The following is a 13261-nucleotide window of genomic DNA, read 5'->3' as shown; positions in this document are numbered from 1 at the left end:
TATTGAAAACTTATTATTATTATTATTATTATTATTTAATGTGAATAAAGTGACACGTCGTATTGTTTTGTATGAGGAGTATAAATTATTCAGAGAGGAAGAGGCGAGTCTTGATTCCTCCGCGTCTACTGGAGGAAACGGCGGTCACGTGATCAGAGACGTCAACGGCGAAATGGCAGCCTCCTGTTTTGTAAATTAACACAAGGGTCCAAGCTGGAAAAAAAACAAAACATAAAACGCTCCAATTTTTAAACCGAGACTCACAATTCCGAGGCGAAACCACCGGGTGTGTATTCAGCATTTCACTGGCTGCATGTGGGGGGACTTGTGCATTAGCTAGCGGCGGTTTGTGGAGCTAGTCTAACGGCCGCACAGCGCGAGCACGGAGGGATGTTGACTGTTTTCAAATGAGGTAAACGGTCGCTTCATCCCACGCCTGGGTCTGTAGCAAATATTAAAGCGCGAATAAAGCTTTAAGAAAAGCGCCTACTTCGAGCTGATAAGGACTTATTGAACTAGCAATTACAGAGATATCCCACCGGCGAGCTACCACCACACCCATTACTAAATTCAACGGCGGCACACTGAATTATTGTGTGTTATGGTTGGCCTGTTGCTAAAAGTGATGCCTGGGCATGAGAAAAAATAATAAAAAAAAATGCCCGTCCAGTTGGACAGAAGTGGTTCCGTGAATATTTTTTAAGAATATCATATACCATTGTTGAACTGTATTGTGGTTTATTAGCTAGCTGCTTGGCCAGATGTTGTATTGAACTGAATCATGTAATATCAACTTGTAAACAACAATCGCATGCAGAGATTTCAGCCAATAGGAGGGATCATCGATGTAGAATACTGCCACGTGATTGGTCGGTTTGTGTAAGTCATTTTACACTACCGTACTGGTTCAGCACACACCTTGCGATGCCAACCTAGACACATCATCAGTGATGTAACAGTAGATAGAGATAGTGACTCTACTACTGCATGGTATCTCCTGGCCTTTGTTTTAGGGCTTTATTGCTCTGGAAATGGGTCACACAAATCCTTAAGAGTTATACCCTATTAATGTTTAATCCTGGCATATGCTTAGTCAACACATTAGAGAAGGTTAAAGAGCTAGGTGTGGACTGTGAGCTCCAGGTAATAGTCGGGTAAGCTACAGTCTGTCGAGCTCCATTCATCTGAAATCAGCATGGCCTCGCACGAATCAGGTAATCCATGGATGATTAGCAAGCTTTGAAATACCACTGGATGACCGCATGTCTGACTGCTTCTTGTTGAGACTTTAAGAGTTTTAGGTAATTCCTTTCCTATGCAGTCATCTTCAGAAACGACTGTCTCCTGTTAATTGCATAAGGGTGGATTTGTGCCTGTGAAGAAGTGTGTTAGCCAGTATTATCGGTCTGTTTTATTTTAATTTTCTCTTTAAAATATAAATTATTTCTACTTTTTGACACAGACATGTCTCCAAAGATCACAGGAGAGCTGCTCAGGCAGCTCCGCCATGCAATGAAGCATTGCAAATACTTCTCTGAGCCCATACAGGCCTACATCGTTCCATCTGGAGATGCACACCAGGTTAGTCACAAACACACAAATACATATTTAACATGTTTACATGACTAAAGCCACAACTAAACATAAACTAAAACAAACATGCACAATTGCAGCAGCCACTTCTTTCTTTTTTACTTAAGATGTCTCAATTTGCTTCTAATTTAAGGCCAGTCACAAAATATTACATATTCACTTGATTGTCATAATTTGAGCTGATTGCAGTGATTTTGAACGATTGTTAAATCCTTTCCATTCACCTGCTTTACAGATATAACAAGAAGTGTCATTCTTTTCCTAAATGTTTTTGCACTGTTGAGAATTTGACTTTTACCTTTATTGACATCATCTTTTTGTGTCCACTTCTTCTAGTTTAATGGGGAGAATGCTTAAAACTTCTAATATTTGACCAACAACATTTCGATGAGCGTACAGAGTAGTGATAAGTAGTAGTGATCATGGACTTATATTGGAGAATCCCGTAATTTGGAGGTGGTAATATGTCAAATTTGCAACAAACATGTGGTGGCTAAAGGAAATAAAACTACTAATTTAAAAAAGCAGCCACGGATACACCGCCCCACCCAATTTGCCAAACCTGGAAAGGCAACTACAGCAGCAGTGCCATCTTGGAAACTGGCTGTTGCAGAAGCTTTCATTCAAGTGTCTAAATGAAAAATGTATACAACCAGATGGCACACATTAACATACGACATAAAACCAAAGAAATGCAGAACTGTTTGACAAAGATAAAGCAGTTGTAATTTCTATGACAATCAACTAAATTGTAATAATAATGACAGCCCTACTAATCATCTCATCTGACCTTCGCAATTAATTGTAGCTCGTTTCCCGCTGCTCCTCCCCTTTCCTCTCCATGCACAAGACATGATGTGAGAAGATGAGCAAGGGTGGCATTTAAAATGTCTGATGAGTGGATATCCCCTTCGTAGTGATTATTAATGTAGCTGATCATTCTCTATGTCCTTCTGCCTTTCAGAGTGAGTATATTGCAAAGTGTGACCGCAGGCGCGAATTCATCTGTGGATTCAATGGCTCTGCAGGTATGTTTTGTTTGTGTGCGACTTGAAACCAAGATGTAATTTCCAGTGTGGACACAAAAAATGGGACAATCTTAAAACATCACACTGTGAAAAAACTCGCACTGAACATGAGTACAGCTTTTGTATTATGGTTCATTGGGGTGCACTTCCAAACAAGGTGACCTACTTTAATAGAACATTTTTGCAAACTCTTCCACCTTAACATCAGCAACATCAGTTGCTCCCAGTGCGTGGCACTGGTGTGTGAATGTGTGTGTGCTTGTGTGAGCGAATGGGTAGATGTGTCTCTGACTGTAAAGTCGTTTGAGTACGAGTAGGTAGAAAAAGCGCTATATAAAAACAAGGCCATTTACCATTTGCTGTTTTTCACTGCTTTAATTTCAGGGGTAATATTTTTTATATGCTGCATCCCAGTTTTTGACTGAAGATCTTACTGTATTAACACTACTAACACATGAGACAGGCAGTAATAGACTCAGTTTTCTTTGCTACTCTGATCTTCAGGTACAGCCATTGTCACAGAGCAGCATGCTGCAATGTGGACTGACGGACGATATTTCCTCCAGGCCAGCCAGCAGATGGATAACAACTGGATCCTTATGAAGATGGGTAATGTCCTACATGGTGTTACACTTGTACGTGATGAAAATAATAACTGCCCCAAAGTCATTTTATGTAAGCAACAAACACTGTTTCTCCTGTTTAAAGTCTGTGTTTAGTTTGTAAGCATGTTTTATAGTATAGGATTTACCCTGCACACTTTATAATGTAGTCAGTATGTCTAGACACAACACAGACATTCAGTACCATTAACATCTAACATTGTCAAAACACTGACGATACGACTGCTAAGGAACTGATCTGACAGTATTTATATCAGTACTGGGTAAAGACCAACATATATGTTTGTATGGTATGTTCCACAGTGATTTGAGTAGGACTTAGAGTAGAGCTGTAAGTCTTAAACCTGTTCTAGACAGTTCCTTTAATGATATTTAGGGCTGAAGGAGACACCTTCTCAGGAGGACTGGCTGATCAGCGTCCTGCCAGAGAACTCTAGAGTGGGAGTGGATCCTTGGATCATTGCTGCTGGTAGGTTTGGCACGATTTTCCTGTCAGTAGGAGCCGAGAATCAGCATTGCTAGGTTTACTCAATCCCTATCTGCATGCAACAGGTATAACCTGGGGACCTCCAGCAATGTATAATAATTTTGGACTTCATCTGTGATCCTAATCCCATGCGAATCGTCCATTATTTGACCCTAAGTAAAAATTACACAGGAAAGTACCTACCATATTTCTCCAAACCCAGCAGTTCTGTGATAATACAATACCTGTGCCTATAAGCACCTCTGTGATTGTGGATTGTGTGGGAGTGTTTTTAGTGTTTTCATATATTTTTGTTTCCTCTGCAACTTTTTTCTGCCTCTGTCTCACTTGAGAATTATAGACACTGTTGGCAATTTTAAATGAAAGTTTGTACAGCCGTTTTAATGCAAATACAGGAGGCTGTCGATGCTCAGCATGGAGACCCATTAAACAGGAAAAGAAAGCTAAAAGCAATCAGAAAAGCAAAATCGCAAAACTTGTTGAGATGTATGACATACATGGCAGCACACCTTTGTGAATAACTCCTCTGATGTTCTGTTTCAGATCAGTGGAAGAACATGTCCAAGGCGCTCACCAGTGCAGGCCACTCGTTGGTGGCGGTGCCGGATAACCTGATCGATGCGGTCTGGACCGACCGCCCTGAGAGACCCAGCACACAACTCCTCACCTTGGGGTTAGAATACACTGGTCAGTGCTTTACTGAGTTAACAGCATTAATTCATTCACAGTTATTTTATAGTAGCTGATTAAGGCTTTTTTGGTGATATTTATTAAATCCTTAAATCACACACACATTGACACCATTATATTTGTAGGAGCAATTATTATTTGTTGTTTTTTTTGTACTATCCTATTCTCTGCTTATGCATTTTAGTTTTACCTTTATCACATCATGTGAATAAAGATATCAGTTTACGGTAACTTGATAAACCGGTGTTGGAGGAATATGTTGTCTCTGCCATGTCATGTTGATGTAACCTGTTTGTAGGTATTTCCTGGCAAGACAAGATCACTGTGCTGCGGGCCAAGATGTCGGAGAGGAAAATCACGTGGTTTGTTGCCACAGCATTGGATGAGATTGCATGTACGGTCCATTCTTTTACATTTTTCCATTTGATTGAAAAGCCTTTCTTGTTGGTTTTTGAGCAGTTTTTAGTTTTTAGGATGGAAAAGCGAAACATACCCTTGGTTACATAAGACAGGTTTGATACATGATCACGATCCAAGGACCCAGGGATGCACGGGTGTCCCTCTAGATGCCTTTTCGAGTGCCTCATTCAGGCTGCCTAATGAGCTCTTGTTTCTGATTGTCTGGCCTGAGCGTTTGTGTTAATTAGAGTCTGATTTTGACTGTCATTAGGTAGCATTTGGGTGAGCTGGGACCAATAGGCAGATTATAATTGAAGAGGATATGCTCCAAGGATGAGTGACAGTTTAATAATAACGCTGACATTTAACACCAACCAATTTGTACTGAGGCTTTAGCTGACAGCATTTATACTCTCATGTTTCCAGTTTCCCGGGGTTCCTACAACAGTCCAAAGACATACATGTTAGGTTAATTGGTGATTCAAAATTGACCTTAGGTCTGCAAGTAAGTGTAAATGTGACCTGTCCAGGGCGTACCCCGCCTCTCGCCCAATGACAGCTAGGATAAGCGGATACTGGTGATAAATTAATGTTTGCATAATGTATCAGAAAATAATGAAGGAATAGAACCAGATGTGTAATGAATGCATGTATTTCTTAAAATATATTAAATGTAATATTAAACATAAGGTTATGCTGTTGATTTTTTTTCTCAGGGCTTTTCAACCTCCGTGCTGCAGACATTGAGTACAACCCAGTTTTCTTTGCATATGCCATTGTGGGAAGGAACACGATAAGGTAATGAGATCATCATGCAGTGGCATAGATCATGGATATTTTAATTATCTTAATAATCAGTGCAACCCTGCGTCTTGCCCGATGACAGCTGGGATAGCTTTTTTCATTTCACTGAATGAAAAAATGAAAATGAGAAAACATCCAGTACGCACGGTTCTCTGGGACGAAATGCCTCGTTGATGCCAGAGGTCAGAGGAGAGGGGCCAGACTGTTTCGAACTGATAGAAAGGCAACAGTAACTCAGTTAGCTACTTGTTGTAACCAACATATGCAGAAGAACATCTCTGAAAGCACAACATGTTGAACCTTGACATAGATGGTCTAGAGCAGCAGAAAACCACACTGAGCAGCACTCCTGTCAGCTCAGAACAGGAAACTAAGACTACAGTTTAAAAGAGCTCAATAAAATTGGACAATAGAAGACTGGAAATGGCAGTGGTAATGTAATGATGCATGGAATGTTTTCTCGGCACACTTTGCATCCCTTAGTACCAACTGAGTATTGTTTAAATGCCAAAGCCTTAATATTGTTGCTAACCATGTCCATCCCTTTATGAGCACAGTGCACCCACGTTCTGATTCATATCTGTAGCATCTGTGTGATGCCATTGTGTCGATATGAACCAAAGACCAAAGAATGTTATTGCACCTTGTTGAATCTAGGTCATCCAGAGTTGAGACAATTCTAAAAACTAAACTGGCTCCACCCCAGTACAAGCAAGGTGTGCCTAATAAGACGGCCTTTGAGTGTATGTTAAGTGATTATATTTTGTCGGCCAAAGGTCACTGTGGCTGCATAGAACAGTGAACCCTTCAACCACTTTATTATATTAAGGCTCACATGACCCTTGTAATGCAAACTATCACCAACAAAAACAGAGTGTTTTCTCCTGAGTTTACTCTTTGGAGTTATTAACGCAACAACCCTTTCCTCTTTGCAGGCTTTTTGTGGACCTAAAGCGTCTTTCTGACCCTGCATTAAGAGACCATCTGCAGCTGGACTCCCCCAGCAAACCCGAGCTGAGCATCCAGACGTTCCCATATGAGTCGGTCTACACTGAGCTCCAGGCTGTCTGTGCTGCGCTCGGCCCCAAGGAGAAAGTGTGGATCTGTGATAAGGCCAGTTGCGCTCTAACACAAGTCATCCCCAAGGTGAGAGAACACGTCCATACCGACAAATAGTTCACACTTAGAAGATGACTATGTGTCTCTGGTGTTCTCGACAGTGAGTGCAAGTAAGTGTAAGGTTAGCAACGCTGTGTCTCGACTGCATTGATATGCTGCGTATCTGCTCTGACCATCTATACCCTCATACTGATGACACAGATTTAGAGATTGCTGTAGTTGTTTCTACGTATTTACAATCTGTGTTTCAGGTTGTTAGTTCCCTGGAACACGGAGACACAAATCCACGTTGTCAGGGTTATTCGCGGGTACAGCCTTAAAATAGTATAAATACCTTTTTTTCTTACCTGCATAAGCTAGTAAAAGTACAAATTATTTTTTAACAAAACTATATAACGTGCATCATTTAATATACACACATAAGGCTGTCTGCTGTTGTTGTTCAGTTGTATCTGGACAGTAAATTATTCCTCAGTGTGAACAGGCCGTGTTGTGATGAACATTAATTCTCCTTGCTTTGACACTCAGCACAACACATCAGACAGTAGAAAATTAAAGACATGTAACATTTATTTTAGGTAACACCTGTCATCATATAATCTGAAAATGTTCCCTTATGGCTTCTTTTTCAGGCCCACAGGACTCCAATTCCTTACACTCCTCTCTGCCTCGCAAAGGCTGTGAAGAATGGCACTGAGATCCAAGGCATGAAAATGGCCCATGTAAGCAGTGAAGTAGTGCACATTATTATTTTTATCAAACTGAGCCTGATGGTCTCAAATGTTAATTTTCTGTGCTTTTACCAACAGATCAAGGATGCAGTTGCTCTTTGTGAACTCTTTGCTTGGTTGGAAAAGGAGGTATTTATTAATTTTTTGATTTTTAAGAAAATAATTTTTTAGTGATTTGATGGAGTTCCTACCATAACTCAGTGGATGAACATGAACATCTTCTATTTTTAAATCCTATATTCATGTGTGAGTGTAAGTGTGCCATGTGAGCTTTCAAGTAACTTGACCGGTTGTGTTTGACTGGTAGACTGTGTCGCCCGATTTAGCGCTTCGCTTATTTTTTTGTAGATACCGAAAGGAACGGTGACTGAGATCTCGGCTGCTGACAAAGCAGAAGAATTACGCAGGTTGGTTTTTCTTTAAGCGTGTTTTTAAAACCTCATTGGGTTTTCCTGTTTGGCTGACAAGGTCATCCAGTCTGGCTTGTCATATCAGCTTTCATGATTGAAAGATGGTGCGTGCATTGTGGCCATTGTCATTAGTTTGTAGTTTGTATAGGTCATAGAAGTGATTTAAAAAAGCTTAAAATGAATATTTTCTGATCAGTTACTACTGGGTAATGGTTTTATTCCACTTAGAAAATTTACACTGCATTTGACCTATCCTTTCACTTTCATTGCAAATTAAAAAGAAGACATCAAAACTATTAAATAAGATGTTTGGTTTTATGTAGTAAAGAAAAAAATGTATATCTGTAGATATTTTGTATCGGAGCCTTTTTCAGGTCTGAACACTGTTTGTTCTCCCCAGTGGTTTTATGAAGTTGTCACTTGGAGCTTTTCCTTTTAGTCTTGAAGTCATTCTCACATTGGCTGAGCATTAGTCGGCTGCTCACTCCGCAGTCCACCTCATCCCAGATCATATTAAATAAGTTCCTGTAATGTGAAGGCCATTCTGTCTGATGCATTACATCACTTTCTTTCTTGATCAAATGTCCTTTACAGAGCCCGGAGGTGGCCTCTGGGTTATTGATGATCCCACAATGCTCAAGTAAAATGTAGTAGTAGCCGTGCTATTAAAGTGTTGCACCTGTTTCCTTGCTAGTCTAAAAACACTGTTCCTGGAACCAGAAATCTCAAATTTGGACCAATCAAACCAGTTCTGTCTGTGAAATGCCCATCCCTTGGTCTCAGCAGTTTTCTTGTTATTAGACTTTCTCCGAAGTAGTCTCTTTGTAGTAGTTCAACCATGACAGCCTGATGTACACAGTCTCCTCCAAATAGTTGATGTTAAGATACAGTATGTTTGTTTCGTCAGTTCTAGGAACTAGTAATTCAGGTTAAGCGGTTCTTTCCATAAAAACAAATTACTACAGAAGTCAGATAGAACTATTTGCTGATGGACGGAAACACCTTGTTATGAGACTTCCTTATAGAGCTTGTTAAGATATTGCCAATAGCGAGCAAAGCTTTGGTCAAGACGAACAGTAGCTGCTTTGAAGAATCTAGAAAATGAAACAGAGGTTGCTTTGTGCACCCTTTTTTTTTTTCATTACATAATTCTATGTGTTACTTTAATGTCTACTATCTAGACAAAAAGGAGATCCTAAAACATTTGACATTTGATTAGCCATAATCAAAATTGCCATCTTTTTGTTAATGATCCTTTTTTTTTTTTTTTTTTTTTTGCTATGTCGTGTCTTTTTCAGTCTACAGAAAGACTTTGTTGGCCTCAGTTTCCCCACCATCTCCAGCGTTGGTCCAAATGGAGCAATCATACATTACAGGTCAGGATAAAACACACATGAGTGTACTGTATTTGTTTAATCTTATAGTTAATGTAGCCTTTATCTGAGACTTTTTCTTCTTCTTGTAGACCTCTGCCTGAAACCAACAGGACTCTCACCGTGAATGAAGTTTACCTGATTGACTCTGGAGCTCAGTACATGTAAATAACATTTTACAGCTTCATTTAACCAGCCATGACCACCCATGGGATGATTTACTTTATCTTAATTCAATAATCTCCTCCATACTTGTTAGAGCCAATGACACAGACAACATAGGAACAGTCGATGAATTTTCTTCTTTACACACGTTCATCTGTGTCCATGTTTTGTTCCTGGCAGTGATGGAACCACGGACGTCACACGCACCATGCACTTTGGGACACCATCTGCTTTTGAGAAGGTAAATATGTATGTCAGGTTAGGGTTGTTTTTTTTTTTTTTAACATTCACTTACAGTCAGTATGTTCAAATATATAGTAAACCTGCCTTTGTATATTTACGTCTGTGTCGTGTTCTCTGTTTGTCTGTAGGAATGCTTTACTTATGTGCTGAAGGGACACATAGCTGTCAGTGCTGCCATTTTCCCCAATGGAACAAAAGGTGCTGACTCTACTCTTTCATGGGGGTTCAGTTCATGTTGTATGCAATATACGGTACCAGCATTAAGTGTTTTTTTTGTTTTTTTGGCAGTTCAGTATCTTGTAAAATCACACACCAAGCCATAATAATTAAACCTCAGAGAACATTCCCATGAGGCCAGTCAATTCTAACTCTGGCAGCACAAGATCAAAACACAGCATGTCACAGCGTTTCAGTAAAATCATAGAAATTAGTTTTATTAGTCAAACATTTATTTATTTTGACTTTTCAAGCATGCAAAGGATATGTGGCACAAAGCACAAGGCACAACACAAACGGAATCATTCAGTTTCACAAAGAGGCGAAACCTTATTTTTAATGTTTAAATATTAAAAGACAACACATAAGTCTGTTAGTATAGTATGATAATGGATTTATTATTTTAGCCTCCGTTCCTTTCCAGGCCACCTCTTGGATTCGTTTGCCCGTGCAGCCCTGTGGGAGTCGGGGCTGGACTATCTTCACGGCACGGGTCATGGTGTGGGCTGCTTCCTCAACGTCCACGAGGGGCCCTGTGGCATCAGCTACAAAACCTTCGCTGATGAACCTCTGGAGGCCGGCATGATTGTCAGTGATGGTAAGGCAGAAGGCAACGCGGAAACTGTTACGGTAGCTTGACATATATGTGTGATGGGCGTGATGAACATAAATAAAACAGAATATCTGCAGTAATCACAGAGGCATTCTTCACATTCTGCCATTGGGCAGTGTTGGTTTGCTTCCTCATACCATGTCCTGGTTCCAGTAAAAGCAAATTATAATGGAGCCAGTGAACTGAATATCACAGACAGACTGGAAATGATATATGGAGTTCATCTGTTTCTGTACTGTATAGTATAGTCAAAACACAGATAAACTGATACAGATACACAAGCTTGTCACAGTTGCAGGCATCACAAGATACATCTCTGGAAATAGAAGTCCTGTTGTCTAAGATACATGTTATCCTCAAAATGAATCTTGCAGTCTGTGCAGAGATTTAAAACTTCTTAAAACAAACGTGCAGATCCATTTTATGTAACCTCACTGTGTTCATGTCTTTTGTTCTAGAACCTGGGTACTATGAAGACGGTTCTTTCGGCATTCGTCTTGAAAATGTGGTCCTTGTTGTACCAGTTAAGCCCAAAGTAGGTCTTAAAACTGTAAACCAGGCCAAATGGACATTCAGAACATACAGTAGACAGAAAATTTTACTTACAATCTACATGTACTAATAACCAGTTGATGTTCATTAAGAGGTTGTTTACTTTGTTAGATGTTATCAAAGTTTTCTATAAGAAAAATTGTGATGTGTTTTGTTCTTTTGTTTGTTTGTGTGCAGTACAACTACAGAAACAGAGGTAGTCTGACATTTGAACCTCTCACTCTGGTTCCTATCCAAGTCAAAATGATGAACACAGAGATGCTTACTCAGAAGGAGGTAAGAGATATCCTGCAAGATCACATTTATATTTTATAACAGTCAAAGACAAATTCACCTCATCTCAAGTTCTTTTTATTGTTGATGTGATAGACACTTTGAACAACACATCAAATCTACTCTAACCTGTCTTGGAACAATCTTAGCTAACCATTACCTATATTAAATATTAAAATGTCTTGCAGCGGGATTGGGTGAATGAATACCACAGGAAGTGTCGGGAGGTGGTTGGTGCAGAGCTGGAGAGGCAGGGTAGGAAGGAGGGCTTGGAGTGGCTGATCAGAGAGACCCAGCCAATCGCCTGAAGACGGACTCTTCATTTTGCCCAGGAGTACTGTTTAGTCCTCTGCAGAGATAATCCTTTGTATTTTTATCATCTCTCTTTGTGTCTCATACTCAGCTTCTTTTATAAAGCACATCATGTCAGCAGTTTTATTAAAGATCATTAAAAATCATGAAACACTTTCATAGATTTACTATTTTGTGTCTCAAAAGAAACTGGATTTTAAAACACTATCACAGTATTATGTTGGGGACATCTACAGTTTTAAAGCTATACTTTTTAAAACAGTGCAGTGCAGTGGAAATGAATGAAAATAAAAAACACTCTCCCTTATGCATACATATAAAGTTATTGAGCCTCTTAATAATTGATAGCATTCATTCTGTACATGATTTTAACATCAGTCTTGCATCCTCCTCTACTGGCAGTAATTTGCAGTTACACTGCTCTCTGTTGGATGAGAACTGAAACTGTGCCATGCTGCAAGCTTGACAGGTACAGCATCAAATGTAGCTGCATGTTCTATTACCACGTGCTCTTTGATGCACATTTTCTTTGTAGTCAGAAACAATGAAACAGGCTGCAGAAGTCTTAACCTTTTAAAAAAATATATGTATGTCTATGTATCTAATGTGCTTCAATGCACCTAAATCCTTAAAACTAAAAAAAAAAAAATTAAATTAAAACAGTTTTTAATTATTTTATTGTAGGCTTTTCTTTCTGATTTCATAACTTTTATGCCACTGCTGAATTTAAGTTGTAAAACTGCTCCAATGCTCTTTAATGGTGTATATGTGGTGATCAAGACTACTGCAGGGGTCAAACATCAGACTTCTCACACTCAAACATCTATAACTAACCTTGTCAAATCTTCTCCCTCCCACCTTTTAAAGCTGCATGTAAAATATTGGAGGATCCAGGGTGACACCGCTGTCGGGGTCACTGGCGTACTCTCTAAACGACAGAGGGGGCGTCAGAGCAGTTTGCTCCTCTGGTTCCCATCTGGTTTTACTGGCCCTCTCCTCCTCCTCCTCTTCCTCCCTCACTCCCACAGGCAGCGGGTTACTGTAGATGTAGTAGATCCTGGAGTTGTCTTTTGCTGCCTCTGGTTTCCTGAAGAAGGCGAGTGGGTTGAGGAAGCTGGTCGACCTCTTCACCGCTTTGACCGCCACAGGGTCCAGAGACTCTCCTCCGGTCACTGCACTCTCATATACGTGGGCTCTCTTTGACTGCCTGGTGAGGGAAGCAGCAGTTATTGCACAAGTGACATTTATTGCACTCTATAAGAGCAACTCTGTTGAGAGCAGCATCCATTCTCATTGTTCAATCAGAACAACTAAGAACAAATTATTTGCTATAACTGTGTCAAATGTTATTAAAGTAGGGGCTGAGCAAGTGTCATAGTGACGTGTGCTCCTCACCTGGTTCGGTTGTAGCAGACAGTGATACAGTACAGGCCAGTGATAGTGAGGATACACAAGGCCAGGGCAATGATGACAATGTTAATCACTCTGAACTCTGGGTAGAAGGAAACACAGAAGAAAGAAAGCATGAAAATATATGGTGACAGTGTTGTAAAAAAAAAATAAAAGGAACAGAAAAGCATTACACACCAAACAGAGCTGTGTTTATCTCCTCGTCCTGCAGTCCCAAAGC

The 13261-nt window shown here is 40.0% G+C and overlaps 1 protein-coding gene across 2 annotated transcripts; it reads left to right on the top strand.

The window, feature by feature from the left end:
• Window positions 1-131: 131 nt before the first annotated feature.
• Window positions 132-12009, top strand: xpnpep1 (X-prolyl aminopeptidase (aminopeptidase P) 1, soluble). 2 transcript variants are annotated; one of them, XM_084557224.1, is made up of 20 exons: window positions 132-286; window positions 1463-1581; window positions 2558-2621; window positions 3126-3230; window positions 3621-3713; window positions 4275-4418; window positions 4720-4815; window positions 5537-5618; window positions 6560-6770; window positions 7376-7465; window positions 7553-7603; window positions 7823-7881; window positions 9183-9260; window positions 9350-9421; window positions 9603-9663; window positions 9794-9863; window positions 10306-10479; window positions 10953-11029; window positions 11224-11322; window positions 11508-12009. In XM_084557224.1, the coding sequence occupies exons 2-20, from the start codon at window positions 1465-1467 to the stop codon at window positions 11625-11627; spliced, it is 1863 nt and encodes a 620-aa protein (XP_084413350.1). In that variant the 5' UTR covers window positions 132-286; window positions 1463-1464; the 3' UTR covers window positions 11628-12009. The 2 variants fall into 2 exon arrangements, with proteins under 2 accessions (XP_084413350.1, XP_084413351.1); XM_084557225.1 differs by having other exon boundaries at window positions 275-412.
• The last annotated feature ends 1252 nt before the right edge of the window (window positions 12010-13261 follow it).

Source organism: Chelon labrosus (assembly GCF_963514085.1).
Source record: "Chelon labrosus genome assembly, chromosome: 2".
Classification (NCBI taxonomy): domain Eukaryota; kingdom Metazoa; phylum Chordata; class Actinopteri; order Mugiliformes; family Mugilidae; genus Chelon; species Chelon labrosus.
Note: the sequence above shows the minus strand (reverse complement) of the source record. Positions and strands in the feature narration are given on the sequence as shown.